This window comes from Microtus oregoni, unplaced genomic scaffold, assembly GCF_018167655.1.
Source record: "Microtus oregoni isolate MIOR12 unplaced genomic scaffold, Mior012 000028F_ref0000031, whole genome shotgun sequence".
In the NCBI taxonomy this organism is placed as follows: Eukaryota; Metazoa; Chordata; class Mammalia; order Rodentia; family Cricetidae; genus Microtus; species Microtus oregoni.
The window spans coordinates 23,067,703-23,092,864 of record NW_024543087.1 but is presented as its reverse complement, the minus strand read 5'-3'; the positions used below and the strand labels follow the sequence as shown (position 1 = coordinate 23,092,864).

At 35.5% G+C, this 25,162-nt stretch overlaps 1 protein-coding gene across 3 annotated transcripts in view; it reads left to right on the top strand.

The window, feature by feature from the left end:
• The window catches only part of Stag1 (stromal antigen 1), a 324,334-nt gene that overhangs the window by 210,449 nt on the left and 88,723 nt on the right, over nucleotides 1–25,162 (top strand). For all 3 annotated transcript variants that reach the window (XM_041677069.1, XM_041677068.1, XM_041677070.1), the window contains 3 exons: nucleotides 4,760–4,839; nucleotides 10,287–10,394; nucleotides 21,499–21,613. In XM_041677069.1, the coding sequence (XP_041533003.1) occupies nucleotides 4,760–4,839; nucleotides 10,287–10,394; nucleotides 21,499–21,613 (303 nt within the window). The remainder of the gene's footprint in view (nucleotides 1–4,759; nucleotides 4,840–10,286; nucleotides 10,395–21,498; nucleotides 21,614–25,162) is intronic.

Genomic DNA, 25,162 nt, shown 5'->3' with positions numbered 1-25,162 from the left:
GTTTTTTTAATTTGATTTGAACATATTTTCATTTTGGTTGATTTTGCTGTATGTTTATCTAGTTTTAGTGTCAGGATAATACTAGCTTCATAGAATAAATATGGTAAATATTCCTTCTCTTTCTGTTTCATGGAACATACTAAGATCTTGTAAAAGTTTCATAGAGGGCTGGAGAGACGGCTCAGCGGTTAAGAGCACTGGATGCTCTTCCAGAGGTCCTGAGTTCAATTCCCAGCAACCATATGGTGGCTCACAACCATCTATATTGAGATCTGGCACCCTCCTCTGGCATGTGGGCATACATGGAGGCAGAATGTTGTATATATAATAAATAAATAAATCTTAAAAAAAAAAGTTTCATAGAATTCAACACTGAATACATTACTCTTGGGCTTTTGTTTGTGGGGAATCTTTCTTTTGCTGCTTCAGTCTACTGCTTACAATGAGTCTGTATCTGTAATTTGGATTCATCATATGAATTTAGAGTTTTAACCTTTTTTTCTAGCTTTCTAGCATTTTGAAATGTTTTCAGAGTGATCACTAAAAGATCTTCTTGATTACACTGTAGTCTCTAATTTTATTCATTAGACCTCTTTCTTTTGGCTCTTTTGGCAAGGATTTTAATCAATCTTGTTAATCCTTTTAAAGAACAGCTCTGATTGGCTCTCCTTATCATTTTATACTAATATTTCATTAATATTTTCCCTAATGATTTCTGTGTACTAGTTTCTGTTTGGCTATTTGATTTTTCTCAAGCCTTGGAGATGTAGTGAGGTGTATTGTTGGGTTATTTATTCTGGATTTCTGGGTTTTTTTTTCAATTTGTTAATGATTTATTTAATTTTATTTTATGTGCATTGGTGTGAAGGTGTCAGATCTCGTGGAACTGCATTTTCAGACAGTTGTGACCTGCCATGTGGGTGCTGGGAATTGAACCCTGGTCCTCTGGAAGAGCAGTCAGTAGTCTTAACTGCTGAGCCATCTCTCCAGCCCCTCTGGGTTTTTTTTAAATGTGAGCTGTAAACTTTATTCTTAAGACTACTTTGGCTTTATTCCAGAGAAGGTTCTGGTAGGTCATTCTATGATATTTACTTTATTTTAGTGATTTTTCTAATTTCATTCCATATTTGTTCAGAGATCTCCTGTTTATTCAGACATCTTTCATCCAGTCTTCAAGCATATGTGCTGTTTCTGAGCTTTTTCTGCTGTTGCTGTTAATGTCTAATTTTTTTACTATAATCTGATTATATTCTATAAATTATTTTAATTTTGTGTATTTCTTAAGTCTTTCATTTTGGGTACAATTTTCTAAAAAGCTCTGTGTACTGTAGAGAAGAGTCCTATCCCTATCCCTCTACCTGTTCTATGGAATGTATAGATATGTAGAAGTATATATCTGTTGTTTCTAATTTCTCCTTTTTCCATGTTATTTTAAATGAATTTTCCTGGCAGAATGTCTTTGATTCAGTTTATGGTCAGGGCAGAGGAGACAGGAGAGTCAATTGCTGTAACAAATACAATGGTTTGACAGCATTCCCTAAGTTAGCAGCAAGAGATACTGACTTCAGTTGTGTACCATGAGGTTCAGGAACTGTTGTGTCAGATGTTGGGTCCACTGGGAAAGGAGAAAAGGAGGCACTCTTGGATGAATTTAGCCTACTGCACTGCAGGGGAGTTGGCCTCTGGTAAATGACTCCCTGAAGCTCTGCAAAGGGCTTTTTTATTGTTACACAATTCACACCATTAGCAAATCATTTTCCATATACCAAAACTTCTTATCTAAGCTCCCCAAAGAGACAATGCCATTGTGAATTCCAAAGTCACAGGACATCTCAGCTTGCTGAGTCTTTAAGTAAGCAGGTTTTGCATAGGCTTTGAACTTTTAGGAAACTCTCAGATAAGATTTGCCTACTTCAAACAAACAGAAGGTCCTGAACAGAAAAGGTAGCAGTCTCAGAAGGCAGAGCTAGATGCTAACACTCAGGAATCAAACTAGCTTCAGAACTCTGCAAGATCTCCCATAAGAAGGGACTTTTGTACCACTAAGGCTGGGGAAAATGATAAGGGTGGTGTGTGTGTGTGTGTGTGTGTGTGTGTGTGTGTGTGTGTGTGTGTGTGTGTGTTGTTTTATTGTTTTTCTAAGGGAATCATTTTTTTAAGATGTGAAGTGAGGAAGAAATGGAAAGGGGGAAAAGTAACAGAAGGAAGGCATATGGATTAAAATGCTAAGTTTGAATCCCCAGTTAGTGGAAATCTGCTGCCGCAGTATATATATAAGCCAGGTTTAATGTAAAAAATCCAGGTTTAATGAACAAAGCAAAGCAATTCCTAGGTAACCCTCAGGCGGGAAGGAGAGGAATCATGTAACATGGTTACCAGGTCTAAAGTAGCCTTTAGGTGTGGTCTTTAGCAGCCCCAAGGAGGAGCTGAATTTTGGCCCACTTTCTCAAGGGCAGAGTTTGAAGAGGGCAACTCCAGGGAAGGAGCTGCAACTTGGAGCACTGCGGGTGGGGTATGGAATGAGAGGAGTGACCTGCGGGTGGAATGGACTTCAATAGGACTTCTACCTAAACATTAAAGACAGGCAAAGCAGTATAGAAAATATTGTATATTAGGATTAGACGAAAGAAGGAGGAAACCAAAAGCTTTATCACCAAGATTCAAGTTAAACATTTGAATACTTTTTGGAAAAAGAAAATTAAAATAATTTAGGAATAGATATTAGTTAATATATAACTGGACTGAAGAGATGACTCAGCAATAAAAATGCTTGCTGCCAAATGTGATGACCTGACATTCCCCAGAACCCACATGGTAGAAGAAGAGAACTTCCAAAAGTTGCACATTGATGTCTGTGTATATGCAGTCAAACACACAAAATAAATAAATGTAGTTTTAATAATTAAAATGATAATGATCAAGAAAAATAAATAGAAAATATGTTTTGGATTAATGTTTCTTCCTGCTTTAAAGATAAGGTCTTGCCTTACCTTTGTGTTCTCTGCTTTTTATTTTATTATTAGTATTATAGCAGGCTCTGTAAGTAGAGATTTAGGAAAGTGCTATTAGTATCAGTAATTCAAACAAGTTAAGGATGTCCATCGACAGAGGATTTCTGTGGCTAAATGTTGCTGTAGGAAGTCTTACAGCCAGTGTTTACATGCCCACTGGGGCGTAGCCTCTGATACTGTATATGCTGATGTAGAGGATGTGTCTGGCCTCTTTTTCCTGCCTCTCTTTTTCCAGTTGCTATATCGGTTTCTGATCTCCGTTCCAGTAGAGGATTCTGATTTGGGAGTCTACCCCTAAATAAATAACCATCTATTTCTCGATTCTGAGCTAGTGTGGGATTTCTTTTTAAGCATCCTTCTTCAAAATGTCTCTTCTTTCCAGATTTCCCCAATCTAATCTTTCTAGACTAACATTGGTCTTTTGGGGATAATTTGGTGTGTATGGGGCTTTCTGTGCCTGAGGCTCTGAGGGAGTATGAAGGCCTAACCACTTACATTTACCCTTCTCCCATTAACATACTGAGCAAAGTTCCTCCCTCAAACCTCCCACGGTGAAGGGTACCTTACCCTCACTGTGGGGGCTATGGTAAGTATTAGAGAAAACTTTACCTATTTATGCTGCTGTTGCCAGGCACTGCTGGTTAAGCGTTAGGGACTCCTGGTACTATCATGATGCTACTACATATTCCGGGTTCTTATGCGTTCTCCCTGTGGTCTAGATCTCTTGTTATTTAGGGCAGTGGTGGAGGTGGAGGTGCTCTTCAGGGAAGATTGAGCCTTGCAGATCTCTATATTTCAGACCCCTTTACCTTTTTTATGTTGCTGTATCCAGAACTTGCTGTTTCCACACTCCTTTTTGATCACACCAAATTTAAACTTCTATCTGAGTTTGCAGCAGGCGCTCTCTCTCTCCTCCCCTCCCTCCTTCCCTCCCTCCTTCCCTTCCTCCCTCCCTCCCTCCCTCCCTCTCTCCTTCCCTCCATCCCTCCAACTGTACAGTACCTTACCAATCAATGCTCAGAGCTTTGTGTAGCTGGGTTCACCAAGTGATTTTTTTACAGAGAAAATCCTACCTACTCTTTCTGATTTTTAATAGATCATTCTTATATTTCTGTATTTGGCAGTTTTCTGTCTTGTCTCTCTTCAATACGGTCTCACACACATGACTTCTAATCCACCATTCGCCTGTATTTTATTTTTTTAAGTAGCTCATATGAAATAGATGAATAAACTGCTTCATGGCACATGTCCCTAATAGGAACTCTTACTTAGAGCTTTGAAGGAACTTTCTTGCTTAAAATGAGACTTTCTCTACATAATGAGTTTTTGACTTATGTTAATTTTTTACTTGATATATATGTTTAGTTAGGAGAGACATTTTCAGATATTCCTTTAATCACAACACTGCAGAGGAAGAGGTTCTGTAAGTTTTGGGTCAACCTAATCTACATATTGAGTTCCAGGCAACTCAGGGCTGCATAGTAAGCTCTGATTTAAAGAAACAAATAAAAAAGCTGCACCCCACTTGTATAATACGGTTTCAAAAGTAAAACTTAGGAGGAGGCAGAGACAAATGAATCTCTATGAGTTTGAGGCCAGCCAAGGCTAATAAGACCCTGTTTAGAAAAAGAAAAGGAAATAGTGAAACTCGTTTTGTCTTTCTTGATATTACATATATGCCTTAAAATGCCCTAAGCCTGTCTTGGCTCGATTATATTCAAGGTTGGTTTGTTTATAACTTCTTTCAGGATCGCATTGTATCAATGACTCTTGATAAAGAATACGATGTTGCTGTGGAAGCAATCCGATTGGTTACTCTGATACTTCAGTAAGTATAGTATCTGTTAACAGTTTATCTTTTGATAGTTAATACTTTTTTCTGTATTAGTACATCAAATAAGTACTTCATGTGAAGGATCCACTTTTCCTTTAAAAGTTTTGTTTATAACCACATGTATTCTAGGTGCTGGTGGTGTTTATTTTGAAACATGATCTCACACTGCAGCCCATGCTTGGAACCTACTCTGTAGCATAGACTAGCCTCAAGTTGGAAAAATCCTTCTGCTTCAACTTCCTGAGTCCTAGAATTATAGATATGAGTAGTTTTTCGCTTGATCTGATGTATGCTTTCTCCGTGTAAAGGTTATTTTTTGTAGTTTAAGAAAGTTATCTAAGAAGCGTCATACTTTGCTATTTTAAACAAAAACTCAGGGCTTCAAGATGAAAAGGTTTTCAGATAAATTTTTTGTAAACATGGAAGTGAAAGAAATTAAACAAGACTATCCCATCAATGTTCTAAAGTTTTAAATAGATAAATGATTTTATAGCTTTCTAGTGTTTTCTGAGCTAGAAAAAATGTGTTAGATAATGTTGTTACTCGCAAAATTCTTCTAAAAATTTTCCTTCTCACTGCTTTGATAATATGTCTGACCTGACTTGGGTATCTTCTCAAATGTCAGATTTTGCTTTGCTTCCTTTTTCTATGTTGATAACATACTTTTCTATCATTACAGCTTCTAATATAATTAAGCATTGTGCCTGAGATCTTCTTTCTTACTAGATAATTATCTCTTCTCTGGCTTTTAAATCTTATTTTGCTAATTCTCATATTTTTCTATTATGGGAATTCTTAGAACATACATATCAGATACTTCTTAAACTTTGATGTGATTTTAAATGTAAAAACTGTACAGTGAACACAGCAAAAGCAGAGGCAGGTGGATCTCTGTGAGTTCGAGACCAACCTGTCTATTTAGCTAGGACAGTTGGATACAAAGAAACCCAGTCTTGGAAAACAAAACCAAATCAAAAAAAGAACTGTATGATGCCTGCCTTTAATACCAGCCCTCACTATCTGTGAGTCCTAGGACAGACAGGATTCCATTTAAAAAATAAAATTAAATTAAAAACTGTTGTATTTTATGTTATGAAAGAGTAAATTTTTGTTCGATTTGCTTTTTTTCATTTCTATATTCAGACATATAAGTGTATTTTAGATGTAGGATTTATGTATGTATATATGACCACAATGATGTATATTTTATATATATATATATATATAATTATTAAATACTGTGTAGTTTCATTGTCATTATTAGCGTTTAGTATTTTCTACTTGATTACTGCAAGGTAAAGAAACCTTTGATTTGATGTTGGTCTATGTACAGCATTTTAGAACTCCCAAATAGCTGTTGTTTTCTTGATCTGGTTGCTTTTACCATGTAGATTATTAGAATAGCATGGACAAATGATTTCATCTTCCTAACTTTATTATTCTTATTTCCTTGCCTTGTCTGATTTATGCTATTCTTTTTTGATTTCTCGAGACAGGGTTTCTCTGTGGCTTTGGAGCCTGTCCTGGAACTAGCGCTGTAGACCAGGCTGGTCTCGAACTCACAGAGATCCGCCTGCCTCTGCCTCCTGAGTGCTGGGATTAAAGGCGTGTGCCACCACCGTCCGGCTATTTCTGCTATTCTTGATAGCAGATATTTTTTGTTTTGTTATAAGGAATTTTAAATTTTTATTGCTGAAGATCTTCTGCTTTATTTATGCTATTCTTGATAGCAGATATTTTTTGTTTTGTTATAAGGAATTTTAAATTTTTATTGCTGTTATATTTGTATAAATGGATTGTTGGATAGGTTTGTTTTTATTTGTAGTGCTGTGAACCCAGCCTAGGGCCTGGTGCTCCCTATACAGATACAGATACAAGGTCTCTAAGCTAAGGCTCAGTTTAAGTATATTTTTGGTTTATGTTGAAAACTCCTCTTTATTCTGAATACTGTAGGATTTTTTAAACCTGTTAATTAGCCTGAATTATATATTTACCTAATTTAAACCACTTTTACTCTACTTGAATAAATTGTATTTGAACATATATATTGTTTTGCTTAAGTACAACATTATGGTAGATTGCTTTTATTTGTATTTTCATGTGTAAATTTGATACATTTTTTAACTGAAGTAATTTTTAATTAATAGTTAGAAACAAAAATATATGTAGGATTGGTATCATAACTCATTGATAGAGTGCTTTCCTGGCAGGTGCATAGCTTTGGATTTCACCTCTATTACCACAGTAGAATAATATAATTATTTTTCAGATTAATGGAGTAAAGTGCTTTTTTTCATATGTCTATCAATGTTTAAAACAAGTTAAATGTATCTTTAATCACTACCATTTCTTAAAGATACTCTAAAAGTCAGGTCTTTAATTCCATTTTCTTGGGGGAAATGTATTGTTATTGCCATTTAACCTCACTCTATACCCAATACAGTCCAAAATTTGTGGTTTTATATAACTTAGTAACCACTATCAACTTTTCTTCCATTCTTGTTATTCCTAAGAACAATGTAGTAGTCTATTCATAAATGTTGACTTGACTGACTTTCATACATTGTTGCTTAGTATACTTCATATACTGTGCTTTGCTACATGCTATACTATATATTTGGTATGCTTCAGTACACTTACTATATGTATTGTATAGTGTTATGTTTGTAACTTTTTTACCCATACATACTAATTCTTTCTAATCATTTATGAAAATTTCTTTCCTTTTAAAAAGTTGTTTTAATATGCTAAGTTAAATTACTTCTTTTATACTGTTTTAAAACCTTCAAGACCTTTTTTTGCCTGGAGGAAGGTCTTCTTTTTACCATGAACTTAGAAAAGAGGATGCCTCATTTCAAAAATCTCTACATGATTTTTTTGTTCTGAATTTTAATTGAAATAGAACAAAAATATCTGGTGTTTTGCAGATGTAATTGTGACCGTCTATGTGTGTTTTGCCTAGAGCATTAATTATATCTGTCCTTTTATGCATTCCTCAGAAATCTCTCATTGCCCTAAGAATTTGTGATTGCAAATATCTCATAGAGGGCAATGAATCCTTTGTTTCTTCTACCTTGTCACTGAGAGCCTGACTTTGAAATTTTGTATGTGCAATCTACTTACCCTATAGACAGTTTTATTGGGCAATGTTATTTTAAACTATTCAAGCAGGCTCAATATTAATATCCCTTATGTGGCCAATAGGAAACCAAGAGCTTCTTAGTGGAGAAAGAACTCCTTGCTGCCTTCAAGCCCTTATGTTTTTCTCCACTTCCATGGACACCTTTAGTCATTTTCTTTTAAAACTTTTTATGGCTTTGCTGTAGACCAGTTCATAAACATAATCTTAAGATATATTCTATAACGTTTTTATAGTTTTCTGAGACTTAATGTTTCTTATTAACTTCATAAATGATTTGTGATGGGGCTAAAAGAGAGGACTCGGCAGTTAAGACCGCTGCCTGATATTCCAGAAGACCCAGTTTCAATACCCAGCACCTTCATGACAGTCCCCAACTTCTGTAATTCTAGTTCCAGGAGATCTGACACCCTTTTCGAGCCTCCACATTCACCAAGTTCACATGATGCACAGACATACATTTAGGCAAAGCACCTATACCCATGAAAAATAAATTTAAAATCTTTTATAAAGGTTTCATTATTCTCTAAAACTGTTTCGTATTTTTTTAAAAAAAAAAATCATGTGTACTCATGCACTTTCACGGTTTCCTAATTTTATCTAGCTTAGTATTTTAAGCGATAATGAGCTAAGAATCAAAATCTAGCTTACCGGTCTCTTATAGAATGTGCATGAAATGACCTGGCTTTCTCTTGACACATAGGATTACTGGTAAACCTTCCTAAATGACAGATAAAATCACATTTTTATATCCCTTTATCAACTCATTTAAATATTTTTATGCCATCTATCAGTTCTGCTACTTTTTTCTTTTTTTTCCAACAAAGTCTAAAACAATTTGGCTCAGTCTGGCCTCAAATTCCATCTCTTCCTTTCTCGAGCTCTGGAGTAGTGGGATCACAATCATAAGTCTACATTTGGTAGAGTTTGTATTTCTCTGCTGTATCTTTAAATTGGGTTTCACACACACACACACCCCATATGTTTACTTTTTCTGAGACTATTTTCTTAGGCTGGTAATACCTAATTTGTTTCATTAGCCTGAGCCTGTTGCCTCTCTTAAAATTCAGGGGATACAAGTTGGTCATTTAGAGATATATTTGTCCTATCCTAACCTATCAACTCTTCCTCAGCAGCCCTGAAACCTGTATGCCTCAGTTGTAGTATTTGGCCCTGAGTATATGGAATGGATAATTGTATTATTAGTTCTCCTAGTTTCTTTCTAATATCTGTTAATAATAGGATTGTTCCCTGCTTACCCTATACTATCTGCCTCACCATAATGGTACAAGCATTGTTGGAGTGGCAGGAGAGTGTATTTAAACGTTTCTAGTTTGTCTGCCAGTTTGACATTTATGATTTTCAGCCAAGACTACACTTTCTCCCTGGAATTGATTAACCACAGTCCTTTGCTGCCAAGAGCATTCTAATTTTTATTTGTTAGATTCCTGAAGATCTTGGGTCCTAGGGCATCCATCTACATTTGAAAATCTACAAAATAAACTTGTAGCTCTATAGGTTACCAAGGTCCTGTTCAGCCCAATAATTATGTATTCAAACTAACTGTTAAGCTATAATCATATCAATCATTTAAAAATATATTAATCATCAGGAAATGGATGTTTTATTTTTGAGGATAAATTGCTTAAAACATTTTGACCATTTAGGAAACACAGAATCATGAGTACATGAATGTAAGGACAGGAAATTGTGTTGGGGAAGGAACAGCCTGGACTGACAAAATGGCTCAGCTTGTAAAGAGTTTTGCCACCAAGTCTGATGACCTGAATTGAATCCCAGGGACCTACCTGGTGGAAGAAAAGAACCATCTGTCACAAGTTGTCCTTTGACCAAAGGAGAGCTATGACTGGCATACACAAATAAATAAAGAAACAAATGTAATATTTAGGTGATAAAATGTTTTTCATTGATACAGTTCTGGGGAAAAGTTACCTTCATTAATTATATGAAACAAGGACAAATATATTCCTTAAGAATATTTTTAAAAAATAAAAGCCTTGTGCACATTTAAAGAGCATGCTTAGTTGGTCTGATGTGTATTCTGAGGTATTGACTGTTCTCTAGGGATGTTTCACATATAAATATTTTGAAATTTTTCTTTTATCTGGATTTTCTGAATTTTATATAGTGAATACATTTACAATTCATGGGAAATAATACTTTCAAAGTAAAAGAAAACTAAAATCTATATTTTCAGCTTTATAATCACTTTACAGAAATTAAATGCAGGATTACATCAATTAAAAGTATTTGTGGTTTTGATGTTACTTTACATTTTCAGTGGAAGTGAAGAAGCTCTCTCCAATGAAGACTGTGAAAATGTGTACCATTTGGTGTATTCAGCCCATCGCCCTGTTGCTGTGGCAGCTGGAGAGTTTCTTCACAAAAAGTGAGTCAGTTATCTTGCACACAGGTTCCATTTTTGTATGCTTTGTTTCAAGGTAGTAGAAGAATACTGAAAAGAGAGATCTCAGCTGTTAAAGGCACTTGCTGGTCATCTCCAAATAGCAGAAGAGAATAGCAGTGACTGAGCATAGGACTTGGAATGTCCTCTTCACTGTGCTTGGTTTTTCTCACAGGTTCATAGCCTGTTTCCTATAACATAATTCACACCTGAGAGAGTGGTAATCCTTTATCATATTCCTTCTCTGTGAAATCTGAAATGGGAGTTGACTTTTAAAGTTTGTGAAGTCTTGTTATTTTCAACGTCTCGGTTCATAATTTGCTACATGTATTACCTAGTCGTGAAGTTGTATCTCCTTGCTAAGTCTCAGGTTTTAATGGCTTCTTTTCCATTTTTTCCTTTGAAATCATTATTACAATGTAGTAATTCTGAGAGTTGTGAATATATTACAGTTAATATTATTAAGTTCCTTTTAAATTGTGACTGACTATTATATAGCACTTAACTAGAGTGAAATTCTGTGAAACATACTTTTTGATCATGGATTATTATATATGTTGTGTAATTTATTAGTGGATTCATTTATTCTCACAGTGTAAACATTCTTGTTCATGTATATATCTTTTACTTTGTTTTCGTTTGGGGGTTTCTTGTTCAGACTTTGGTTGTGGGCAAGGGGGTCCATCACATGTGCTTATTTGTGATTAAACAGAAGCATAATCACATGCTTATAGCCATGCACTGGGCATCAGTTCTACATGGATGATTAACTTTGATTATAAGGAGTCTTGGCATTCCATACAGTATCTAATTTGGCATTGCAACGGTGTTTTAGTCTACTAGTACTCATAATGAGAAAAGTTGACTCTCATGTTAAAAATCTTTCTTAAACAGTAGTACCTGCTACTGTATGTTGATAATGAAAGTAAAAAGGAAGAATTCAAGTTTTTTTCTGACCTCGTGGCCACACACACATGCCAGACAAGCATTTTGCTACTAAGCTACATCCCAGCCCTCTTAGGCACAGATTTTAAAATAACATTGGCTTTGCCAGTTACTCTGATACCTTTGACTTGTAGAATCAGCGAATTTCCATATTTTCTTGGGCCATTGTATGCCACAGACATCAAGAATAAATCGGAGTCTTCCCTTCTTTCCTCAGAATTATTACAGTGTAGTTGGCTTCTGTTGTCCACTTAAGTTTTCAAAATGTTTTGTGATTTTAGAAAGAATTTATTGCTTTTGTGGCTTCACTAAGAACATCAAGAACTTAGCTTAATATATATGTCACCTATATTATATATGTGTGTGTTATATAATCTATATGTAGTTAATATATAATCTATCATATATGTATGATAGAGACCATAAGCTACATTTATTTTATCTGTATTATAAGATTATATTATTATAAGTTTAAAATATTTGCTAGAAACATGAATTAGAATATTTTACATGAAAATTCACAATAGGGAGCCTCCACTATGCCTTATTTCTTTGTGAAAATCAGCCCAGTTCCTGTGCAAAATATGGAAGCTTTTTGTGAGAGGTTTTTCCTTTTTTATTTTTTTTATTTATTAGATATTTAAAAAAAATACCAATCCAAGTTCCTACTCCCTCCCCTCCTCCCATTCCCTTCACACACCCTCCCACCGCACCCCTATCTAATCCTCAGAGAGGGTAATGCACATTGCCTTGTGGAATGTCCAAGGCCTTCCCTAATAGATCTAGGCTGAGCAAGGCATCCATCCAAAGAGAATAAGATCCCAAAAAGCCAAGTACATGAAGTAGGGATGAATCCTGGTGCCACTGCCAGTGGCCCCTCAGTCTGCCCCAGCCATGCAATTGTCAACCACATTCAGAGGAACTAGTTTGGTCCTACGCTTGTTCCTTCCCTGTCTGGCTGGAGTTGGTGAGCTCCCATTAGCTCAGGCAAACTGTTTCAGTGGGGTTTATGAGAGCTGTTTATATTAATGATTTCAAACTCCTCTCTTAGAAAAATTCACAGACAGGTGGTGGTGGCACCAGCCTTTGATCCCAGGCCTTGGGAGGCAGGGACAAGTGGATCTCCGGGAGTTCAAGACTACCCTGGTTTATAAGAGCTAGTTCCAGGACAGTTAGGGTGGTTACACAGAGAAACACTGTCTCAAAAGAAAAGGGGGCAGGGGGTGAATTCACAGCCAGGCAGTGGTGGCACATGCTTTTAATCCCAGTACTCGGGAAGCAGAGGCAAGCAATCTCTGTGAGTTCAAGGCCAGTCTGGTCTACAGAGCAAGTTCCAGGACAGCCGGAGTGGTTACACAGAACAATGCTGTCTCAAAAAAATAAATAAATAAAATAAAAATAAAAATTCACATTTTAGTAACTTCATCTTTAATGACTAATTTTAGCATTCTTCTATCACTTATATAATAGATATTAAAATCCTGCTACGCAAACTGTAGTTCAGCTATAGAATTTTCATGATTAAATTTTGATGTACACACTGAGATAAGAAGAGGATTACTGGAATCCAAGAGTTCAATTCTACCCTAGGCCACATAGCAAAAATCAATTAAAAAAAAAATAAAAAATTAGGTGTATAGTACATGCAGATAGTCTTATATCTTATAGTATATAAATACTACATAGTCAACAGGATTCATCAAAAATAGAAAATGCATCTAAAATGAATATTTAATCTCACCAAAAATTCTACATTTTTAAGTTTTTTGATAATATAATATTATCCTCAAACTGCCTCCTCAGACTGCTTTAGACTGTACCTCAGACTGCATCTGAGCTCCTGTCTCCTCCCACATTATATTCCTCTCTCTGTTCAGCCAAATCACTTCCGGTCTCTGCTTCCCTGGTGCTGGGAATAATGGTGTGGGTCACCACCATCTGGCTCTATTTCTCTTTGAGACTGGATCAGTTTAGTGTAGCTCTGGGTGGCCTTGAAGTCACAGAAATCCATCTGCCTCTGCCATATAATTTCTGTTTCTACATCCCTAGTGCTGAGATTAAAGGTGTGGGATCCCAAGTACTGGGATCACCTTTGTGTGAGTTCTGTTTCTCTTTTAGACTGGATCAATTTCGTATAGCCCAGGGTGACCTTGAACTAACAAATTTGTCTGCCTCTGTCTCCCCAGTTCTGGGATTAAAGGTACATGCCACCACTGCCTGGTCTCTAGTGGCTTAGCTCTGTACTCTGATCTTCAAGCAAGCTTTATTTGTTAAAACACAAACAAAATGTCACCATTTGTTGGCTGCCTCTCTCCCCTAGAAACTGATGTGGTTCCTTCTGATATCTTGAAAGGTAGTCCTCAGAGAAGAGGCATTAAGATTTAGTTTCAGTTAGGGGTCTCTGGGTCCTATGTCTGAAGTTCCTACCTTCCATCTCTGGGTGACAACCAGCCGTTATGTTTTAGCAGTCTCTTGAACAGTCTTGACTAAACAACAAAAGCAGAAAGAGGACTTCTCAAGCTTATTGTTGGGATTTTTGTTTGGTAACCTTTGACTCTTAGAGGGAGTGTTGTAAAATTCATCTAAACTATGTATGTATGTGTAGATACATACACATACTTAAGTGTATTCCAGGGTTTTGTGTTATTTGTTAGTAGTATAATTCATTATGACTTTTTCTCAGACATTCTTACTTTTATTTTATCCTTCTTCCTCTTTTTCTGAACTTATATTCTTTCCCTCTCCTTTATTAGAACTCTCCCTTTTTTCCCACTTCCCCTGACAGATCACTTGTCCCCTTCTATCCCTCTCTCTATTACCCTCTCATCCCCTCCCTCAGCACTACTCCCTTTACTTCCCTGTTTTCTATATTACTCCAGGATAGATCATTACAGTTGAAAATTTGTAGCTGGGAACCTAGAATGGGAAAGAATATGTGACATTTATCTTTCTGGATCTGGGTTATCTCGCTCAATATAATATTTTCTAGTTCCATACATTTGCCTTCAAATTTCACGGTTTCATTTCTCTTTATTGTTTAATAGTGTTCCATAGTGTATATGTACCTTATTTTTATTATCCGTTTTGTCAATTGGAAGACATTTAGGTTGTTTTGATTTCCTAGCTTTTGTGAGTTGGAGCAACAGTAAACATAGCTGAACAAATGTCTGTGGAGTGTGGTGTAGAAACCTTTGGATATAGGCCAAGGAGTGGTAGTCCTGGGACATAGGGTAGATTTATTTTTAGCTTTTTTGAGGATTCTCCATACTGATATCCATAGTTTGCAGCTCCACTAACACTGAGTGAGTATTTGTTGTCAGTTGTTCTGTTGATCTTTATCATTCTGACTAAAGTGAGATGAAGTTTCAAAATTGTTTTGATTTGCATTTCCCTAATTGCTAGGAATGGTGAGCATTTTTTTTTTGAGATATTTCTTAGGCATTTATTTTTTCTTCTTTTTGAAATTCTCTCTGCTGAAATCCCAGGCCAGTTTTTCAAATCTCTCTCTTGCTCTCTTTTCTTTTTTTAACTCCAATTTTTATACCAATTCTGTAAGCTTCCTCTTTACCCAGTTGATTGTTTATTTGTGTGTGCAGAGGATTTTTAGTTTTATCAAGTCCCACTGATGAACTGTTGCCCTAATTCTAGGACAAATGAAACCCTGTTCAGTTCTTTCTGGCCAGGTGGTGGTGGTGCATTCCTTCAATGCCAGCACTCAGGGAGCAGAGGTGTGCAGATCTCTGGCATGAGTTCCAGGACAGGTGCCAAAGCTATGAAACTCTGTTTTGAAAAAACAAAAAGAAAGAAAGAAAGAAAGAAAGTCCTTTCTGTAGCATGATTAATAAAAACCCAGAGACACTTATTGGGGTTCAACTTGAAGATCACAAAAGCAGCCAAGGCACTAGAGAGCTCTTACATCTATGAAATCTTCTCATCCCGCTTTATATTCCTCTCCAGTGCTGGGATTAAAGTCATTCACGGTCACCACCCGGCCTCTGTGTCTCTGTGACTGACTAGTATGGCTGCTGGGATTAAAGGTGTGTGCTATCACTGCCTGGACTATATGACTGAGTAGTGTGTGGTTTGCATTATGGTTTTTAAGCAAGCTTTATTTATTTAAGTACAAATGAAATGCCGCTACACCTTTCCTGTAGGGTTTTCTTCTAGCCATTTCAGAATTTGAGGTTTCACATTTAGGTTTTTGATCCATCTGAAGTTAGTTTTTATGCAGTGATAGATGTAGTTGGTTTAGTATCATTTTTCTGCTTGTGGCCATCCAGTTTTCACAGTACCATTTGCTGAAGTTGTTTTCTTTTATCCAGTATATTTTTGTCATCTTTGTCAAATATTAAATAGCTGAAATTATGTATACTCCATGTTTGGATTTTGAATTTTGTTCCATAGGTCTACATGTATGTGTTTGTAATAGTAACATAGATTTTATTATCATGGCTCTGTAATATATCTTAAGATCTTGGCTGGTCATCTTTCTTTACTCAGAAAGATTTTGACTATCTGGGGTCTTCTGTGGTTCCATATGAATTCTAGAACAGGTTTTTTTTTTCTATTTTTTGATGAATGAGATGGGAATTTTGATTGGAATTATATTGAATCTTTAACTAGCTTTTGATAAAATGGTCATTTTCACAATATTAATTCTAAGAATCCATGAGCATGAGATACCTTTTTATTTTGTAGTTTCTCTATCTCTTCAGAAGTTAAAATTTTCAGTGTAGAGGTCTTTTGCATCCTTGGTTAGCTTTATTCTGGATGTTTATTTTCTTTGATGCTATTGTGAATGGGAGCATATCCCTCTTTTCCTTCCCAAGTGTTTGTTGTTTGGTGTATAGAAAACTCTTGATCTCTGCAGCATGTCAAATTGCTGAATTTATTGTTTCTAAAAATTTTCTGGTAGGATTTTTTTTGGATCTTTAATGTATAGTAGCATATCCTCTGCAGATAGTAATCGTTTGTGCTCTTTCCCTGTTTGTATCACTTTAATTCCCTTCTCTTGCCTCTATCAGTAAGTACTTTGAGCATATTTGAAAAGAAGTGAGGATAGTGGTGATCTCTATCAAGTTCCTGAATTTTTCCCTTTTAGGATGAGAGAGGTAGGGAGAGAAAGGAGGGGGAGGGAGAGACAGAGACACGCTTTTATTATGTGAAGTATGTTCCCTCTGGCACTACATTTTCTAGAACTTTACCATGATGCATGTTCATTTTTGTCAGACATTTTCTGCATCTATTGAGATAATTATGTGATTTTTGTCTTTAAGTCCATTTATGTGATTTGTTTCATTTATTAATTTGTATATGTTGGAACTTCCCTGCATTGCAGGGATTAAAATCAGTATGGTAATGTTATATAATCTTTTTTTAATGTGTGTCTGTATTTTGTTTGTAGTTATTCTATTGAGCATTTTTTTACTCTATATTCATCAAGGATACTGACCTGTAGTTTTATTTTTGTTGTTGTGCCTTTGCCTAGTTTTGGTATTAGAGTGATACTGGCTTCTTAGAAGGAATCTGCATGCCTGCCTTCCCCGCTTAAGAAGGATTGGCTAAATTTTTGAAAGTCTGCTAGAATTCTACTGTGAATCCCTCTTGCCTTGACTTTTGTTAACTGGAAGGCCTTTTGTTACTATTTCAATCTCCTCATTTGCTATGAGTCTTTAGGTTGTTGACTTTTTGGTTTAATTTTGGAGGATTGGCTGAATCTAGAAATTCATCCATTTTTTTTACGTTTTCCAGGTTAATGGATCCTAAGTTTTTAATATAGTACCATATAAGAATTTAATTTCTTTGATGTTTGATCTGATGTTTTCCTGTTCATTTCTGGTTCTGTTTGTTTGGGTCTGCTCTTCGATTAGTTGAGCTAAGGGTCTATCAGTTTTACTTGTCTTCTTGAACAACCAGGTGTTAGATTTATTGATTCTTTTTGTTTTTCTCTTTGTTTCTGTTTCATAGATTTCTGCTCCATTTTTTTTTTTTGCTGTTGACTGGATTTGTATATGGATTGCTCTTGTTTTTTCCAAAATTTTTAGTTGCATCATAAATCATTTATTTGTGCTTTTTCTGATTTTTTTGTTTTGTTTGTTTTTGTTTTCTGATTTTTTTTTTAATGTAGGTTCTTAAAGCTATACATTTGCCTTGTAGGACTGTATTCAGTATGGCCCAGAGATTTTGTTGTGTTTTCGTTTTTATTTAGTTCATTTTTTATTTTTTGACTTCTTATTTGACACATTGACTATTTAGTAATGAGTTATTTAATCTCCATGAATTTGTTTGTTTACTTGAGTTCTGTTTAATGTCAATTTTAAGCTTTATTGCATTGTAGTTAGAAAGGATACAAGGAGTGGTTTCAATCTTTATGATATTTTAATCATTTGCTTTGTATTCCATGGTGTGGTGTATTTTAGAGCTGGTGTATTTAGAGCAGTTTATATATGCTGTTGAGTAAAATGTGTATTCTTTAGTATTTGCATGGAATATTATGTAGATATATGCAAAGTTCGTTTGGTGTATGCTGTCTATTAATTCTAATGTTTCTCTATTTTATTGTCCAGATGACCGACCTATCTATTGGAGGAAGTGGGGTATTGAAATCATCTAATATTAGCTGATTGATTTTAATCAGTGCCTTTAAATCCAGCAGTACTTGTTTTATGAACTTGGGTAACCCAGAGTTTGGTACATATATGTTTAAATAGTAATATTTTTGTTAACTGTTCCCTTGATTAGAATGAATGAAGTGTCCATCTTTACCTCTTCTGATTAGATTTAGTTTGAAGTCTTATTTTGTCTGATATTTGATCCTGACACCTGTTTGCTTTCTGGTCCCATTTGTAATACTTTGGTCAGTTACTTTATTCTAAGGAAATTCCTGTCTTTAAAGCTAAGATGTGTTTCTTATAAATAGGTGGATTTTGTTTCTTGTTTCTTTCAGCTGGCCTCTGTCTTTTGGTTCAAGAGTTGAGACCATTTATATTTAAAGATATTGAAATGTGTGTGCAAATTTTGCTTACTATGTTGTTGATTTTTGGTAGTGGTATTTATATTTTTTATAGTATTTACTGGAGTGTTTTGGGGTTTGTTTTTTTTAAAGATTTATTGATTTATTATGTATACAGTGTTCTGCCTGAATGTATGCTTGCAGGTCAGAAGAGGGCACCAGATCTCATTACAGATGGTTGTGAGCCACCATGTGGTTGCTGGGAATTGAACTCAGAACCTCTGGAAGAGCATCCAGTGACCTTAACCACTGAAGCATGTCTCCAGCCCCAGTACTTTGTTTTTAAATAATTACGCCTTTGTATTTCTTTTCACAGTCTCTCTGCTATACTCATTCCTCTCTTTATCCCGAAGTATTGCTTCTTGTATTGTCTTTAGATTTTGTTTCTCAAATATAAATTGATTTAGGCTATTTATATCTTGAAAAGTTTTTATCCTTCAATTATGACAGATAGTTTTACTAGGTCTATTAGTTTAGACTGGCTTTCTTAGCCTTTTAGTTCTTGAAATGCCTTGTGCCACGTTCTCCTGGCTTTCAAAATTTTCATTGAGAATTCAGCTGTTATTCTGATGGATTTTTATTTATATGTGACTTGCATTGTTTTTGTTTGTTTTGTTTCTCTTGTAGCTTTCAACCCACTTTATTATGTACCTTTTGTGTTTTACATAGGATTTTCTCTTTGGTAATTATCCATTTCATGTTCTCTATGGTTCTTTTTAACTTTGTGGGGTGTCTTTAGTTTGAAACTGTTTTTTTTTATGTTGCAATTCTTCTTTCTCATCTATTCCTATAATCAAAGGGTTTTTTTTTCCTATGGTGTCTCATATTTCCTTTATGTCCCTTTTTATGGTTTTAATTTTTTTCATATCCCTTGTTAATATGAGCTATATCCTACTTTTATTTTCAAGTCCTGATATTCTGTCTTCTTGATTTGTTCTACTTGTAAGACTTTCCCTTGAGTTTTCTAGTTAAGTTACAGGCATTCGTTTATTCCGCTTGAGTAAGTCTCCTTATTGAATTCCATTCTCAAGTGTTAGATTGTTGTAGTCATTTCCATCAGCCATATGATTGTGTTTTCTTGGTCGCCGATCAGTTGTTCTTTCTCTTAAATTTCATTGAGCCTTTTCACTCTTTGAATTATTGTTTGAAGTTAATGATTGTTCTTTTAAATTGTGGGTCCTGGAGTTCATCTCAGAAATTCTCATTGACAAATATTTCTACCGGAATGGTAGGTTTTGGAGAGGAGATACTGGTTCATATTTTTGGTGTTTGGGGCATAAGGTCTGTATTGTGAACTTTTTAGTTTAGTCTGATATGGACAGATGAAGTCAGAGCAGAAGAGAGAATGTGAATCAGGTTGGGCCTACAGATTGGAAATGACTTGGGTGGAATGAAGTGAGGTGGGCAGAGGGGATTTGTCTGATGTATTAGGATGTGCTTCCTAGTCTAACCTTGAGGTAGCCAGTAGATCTGACTGTATAGAAATGGTATGTCAAGGCCTGTGGGTTGGAGAACAGGTAGGGAGGGTCCTAGCAGAAGCCTAGAGATGATTTGTAGTGCAGTCAAGAAAGGTCAAACTAGACTGGGGCAATGGAAATGGGATGTGGGCTAGATCTGTCTAGCTGTGAAGAAAACAGCGATGGGGAGGTCAGGAAAACTAGCCCTGTCAGAGGTCTCAGAAGTCTACATTTTTAACATTATAAATTTCATCTATTTTTTCAGAACCTTATGTGAATAAGTTAGTACATTTCAGTTACCAAGGACTATTACCTTATCACTTATTTGAAAACCACCTCCAGGGGCTGGAGAGATGGCTTAGAGGTTAAGAGCACTGACTTCTCTTCCAGAGGTCCTGTGTTCAATTCCCAGCAACCACATGGTGGCTTACAGCCATCTATAATGAGACCTGGCACCCCCTTCTGGCTTGCAGGCACACGTGGAAGGAATGCTATACACATAATATAATAAATAAATAAATAAATAAATAAATAAATATAAAATAGTTTATTATAAAAAAAAAAGAAAATTAAAATCACCCCCAAAAGAACACCTCTCCATTACTTAGCTCTTCATTTGAAAAACATAAACTTGCATATGTTATTTGCTTGTTGCTATTTCCTTATTTTTCTGTAAAATATCTGAGATGATATATCCTATTTCCATCCACTAGAGCAGTGATTCTCAACCTTCCTAATGCTGCGACCTTTAATACAGTTCCTCATGTTGTGGTGACCCACAACCATAAAATTATTTTAGTTGCTACTTCATAACTGTAATTTTGTTATTGTAATGAATCATGATGTTAATATCTGATACAAGACCCCTGTGAAAGGGTTGTTCAACCCCAAAGAGGCCACAATCCACAGGTTGAAAACTGGTGCACTGAAATATAATTTCGTCCTGAGATCCAATTCCATGTTCACTGCTACATCCATTGGGCTTAGAGCAGTTCCTAAAAATAAGAGAGCTTTGTTTTATTAGAGTAAATCTATATAGCAGCTTTAAACTTCCTTTCCTTCTTAGCCATATTTAGAAGTTTTTGTTATTGAAAGGTATTTTTTAGAGATATAGTACTTATATAATTTTATAAATGGTTGGACTTAAGAATACTGTCTCTAAATAATAGGTAATAACCATTGGAGAATACAAGAGACATAAATATTAAAATAGATTTTTGCTTATTACTCAGCCTTTTGTTAAATGTATTTACAATTTAAATAAATATTTAAGAAACTTTTTATTGAAATTACATACTCTAGTATCAATCATAGATTAATAGTAGTGCTTGCATTTTTAATAAGCCTTTAAGTATTTACTCTTTGTCACTAAAAACATTTCCTCACGTTGAACTGTGTAAGATATTTTTAATCTGACCATTTTTGATAATATTTTAAAAACCAGGCATGGTAGCACATGACTGAAGGCTCAACACTAGAAAAGTTGAGGTTGAACAAGAATTCAAGGACAAGTTGGGCTTCACCCTGTCTGAAAAACTAAAAGGACAAGAGTTGTATTGAATTAGATTGGTAATCTTTTCAGATTTTTTTTCAGCAGTGAATTATGTGTGTTTTGCAAAAGTATTGAAATTTGTATTCATGTGAGTTTGTGTTGTTTCGCACCCCCGTCCCCCAGGCTGTTTAGCAGACACGATCCACAAGCAGAGGAAGCATTAGCAAAGAGGAGAGGAAGGAACAGTCCAAATGGGAACCTCATTAGGATGCTTGTTCTTTTCTTTCTTGAAAGTGAGGTAAGAAGGATTTTAGTTTACTCTTCTTTCCTTCCATCTTTGGATTCATTGTAAGCGATTTCAGTCATGAAAACAAGTGTTTTTCTTGCAAAGTTACCTTTATGAATTGCTTCATACTTTAATTTTATGAGTAATTCTGAATATACATGTAGGGGTGTATCATCACTAAATAGAGACTAGTAAGTTTAAAGTTTTACACTGTTTCAGAATGCCAGTTCTACATTTTTAAGTTTTTCTTTTTTATGTTGAATTTCTCTTTTTACTTAGCGCTCACAACATATATGTTTTTGAAGACAGTTTCATTTGTTACTGTAATGTCCTTTGATATTTTAATCTTTATTTCCTACTACTGGCATGATGTTGATTAAAGAATGAACTAATATTAAGGACACCATGAATGAATGAACTATTTAGTTTAGACATGAATGAAAATGGAATTGCAAAAGAAGTTAAGAAAATTAAAAGTCAAGGCAGACATGGTTGTACAAACTTCTAATCCAAAGTTAATGAGAGGAGGTGTTTAGGCAGATCACAAATTTAATAGCCTGAATACACTACAGTGTGAATTCAAGACCAGCCTGTGCAAGTTTGACTCTATCTTAGATTTTTTTTAAATATTTATTTATTTATTTATTATGTATACAATATTCTGTCTGTATGCCTGAAGGCCAGAAGAGGGCGCCAGACCTCTTTACAGATGGTTGGGAGCCATCATGTGGTTGCTGGGAATTGAACTCAGGACCTTTGGAAGAGCAGGCAATGCTCTAAACCACTGAGCCATCTCTCCAGCCCCTAGAATTTTTTTAAAAAATGCAAAGAGACCTTGGGTGAATTCAGCTCAGTGATGAGCCCCTTGTCTCATATTTCAGACTTTATCTAGTTCAGTACCACGAAAGAGGAGGGGATAAGAAACTTTTTAAAACTGAGGCTTAATTGTACCTGGAATATAGAAACTGTCTGAGAAGAAGAGAAACCCAAATAATTTTATAAATATTCAAATTTGACAGCACTATAACTATTCTGTAAAAATGAAAAAGAAAAAAAGACACCTATATAAAAACTAAAATGAAAAAAGTGCAAAGCAAATAAATAGAATGAGGGACACTGAAACAAAACAAAAAGTTGTGGGTGGATTTTTCTGTCCCGCTTGCCAGCTCCCAAATAACCATATGAGAATTTCATATTAGTTATGAAAACTTGCCCAATAATTTAGGCTCATTTCTAACTAGCTCTTATAACTTAAATTGACCCATATCTTTTAATCTTTGTTCTTTTATGTGACTCTGTTTTCTGTAAATGGAGGTTTCTCTCCCGCTCACTAGTTCCCCAAATAAACACTTAGAGGCTTCTATTAATTATAATTGCTTAGCCAAAGACTCAGGCTTATTATTAGCTAGCTCTTTTAAATTAACCATTTCTATTATTGTATATTTTACCACAAGGCTCCTGACTTGTTTTACCTTACATCTTGCTTCTCTCGCCCTATATTCAGTTTGACTTTCCTGCTAGCTATGTTCTGCCCTGCCACAGGCAAAAACAGCTTCTTTATTAACCAGTGGTAATCAGACATATTCACAGCATACAGAGGGATATTCCACATCAATTAACTTTACTTTGTAAAGCTCATAGCATCCCTGGAGTCTCCAGGTGACTCCACCCTTCTTCTTCCCATCATTATCTCCGCCCCTAAAACCCTGCCTAGCTATTGGCCATTCGATTTTTTATTAAACCAGAGTGACACATCTTCACAGTGCACAAAAGGATTATTTCACAAGTTGTCACTATTTCTTAAACTAAGAATAAAGAGCCAAGTGGTGGTGACACATGGTCTTTAATCCCAGCACTCAGGAGGTAGAGGCGAGTGGATCTCTGTGAGTTCAAGGCCAGTGTGGTCTACACAGTGAGTTCCAAGACAGCCAGGGCTACACAAAGAAACCCTGTCTTGAACAACAAAAGCAAACAAAATGATAATATGGAACAAAGTCACCAGGAGAATTGGATTTAAATATGTTAGTAATAGTTTCTTAAATATGCCTAGAAATATGACAGGGCACTAGTTTGTATGATTAATAATATGCCAGTTCTGAACCTTTAGATTGGGAGCTTACATTATTTATTTAAACAAATTCAGGGCAGATGCATATGCTTTCAGTCCACAGTTTGCTTAAGATAGGGTTTTAAACATTGTCTTCTTTAAAGGCACGTTTAGATATGTTACAGAATGTAAAGTTTTCATTATAAAAAAAGCAATGAAAATCAGCAAATATCACCTCGTGATAGCTCTTTTCACTGTACCATTAGACTTGAGACCTTTTTGAGGATTGCATATCATAGAGTATTCTGCTTATCAGATATTTATATTATGATTCATAACTGTAGTAAGATTACAGTTATGAAGTAGTAATGAAATAATTTTAAGATTGAAGGTCACCACAACATGAGGAACTATATTAAAGGGCCTCAGAATTAGGGAGGTTGAGAATCAATGTTCTAGAGGAATGAAATGTAAAGTGTTATTAAATAATCACAAACTATATGAAAGGTAAGTCCAACAATGGTTTCAGAGTTAGCAGATATTAGCTATAAAAATATTAAAGTGTTGAAAAATTAAGAAATCTAATGCTTTTAGAAGTTTTATCGTTAAATAAGGAAATACTTAGAATTTCTGAAAGTTCTCTAGGACTTCTTGATATATTAAAGCATAAAAGTTTAATTTTAGCCGGGCGGTGGTGGCACACGCCTTTAATCCCAGCACTTGGGAGGCAGAGGCAGGCGGATCTCTGTGAGTTCGAGACCAGCCTGGTCTACAAGAGCTAGTTCCAGGACAGGCTCCAAAGCCACAGAGAAACCCTGTCTCGGGGAAAAAAAAAAAAAAGGTTAATTTTAGGCTTTTTTATCTTCCTTTAAAAATAATTTGTCATGCTTATTTCTACTGATTTCATATATTGCTAAACTTTATGCTTGCTAGTGGTACAACCATGTGAAAATTAATATCCGAGTTTCCACACATGACACTCTTCACAACTGCCAAAGCCAAGTGCAAATCACATTTAAGTATTTGGCTTTTCTAATGTCATGTGTTTCACAAGAAATAGCCTTTATTTAAAAGAAAGAAAATTTTCTCTTGTTCTGAGTGCTACACTCAGAGCTAACTATATGTTAAAGCTATATCCTTTTTTTTTTTTTTTTTTTTTTTTAGGTTTTTGAGACAGGGTTTCTCTGTGGCTTTGGGAGCCTGTCCTGGAACTAGCTCTGTAGAGCAGGCTGGTCTTGAACTCACAGAGATCCGCCTGCCTCTGCCTTCCGAGTGGTGGGATTAAAGGTGTGCGCCACCATCGCCCGGCTCAGCTATATTCTTTTTTTTTTTTTTAAGATTTATTTATTATGTATGCAACATTCCTTCCATGTTTGCTTGCATGCCATAAGTGGGCACCAGATCTCATTATAGATGGCTGTGAGCCACCATGTGGTTGCTGGGAATTGAACTCAAGACCTCTGGAAGAGCAATCAGTGCTCTTAACCTTTGAGCCATCTCTCCAGCCCAGCTAT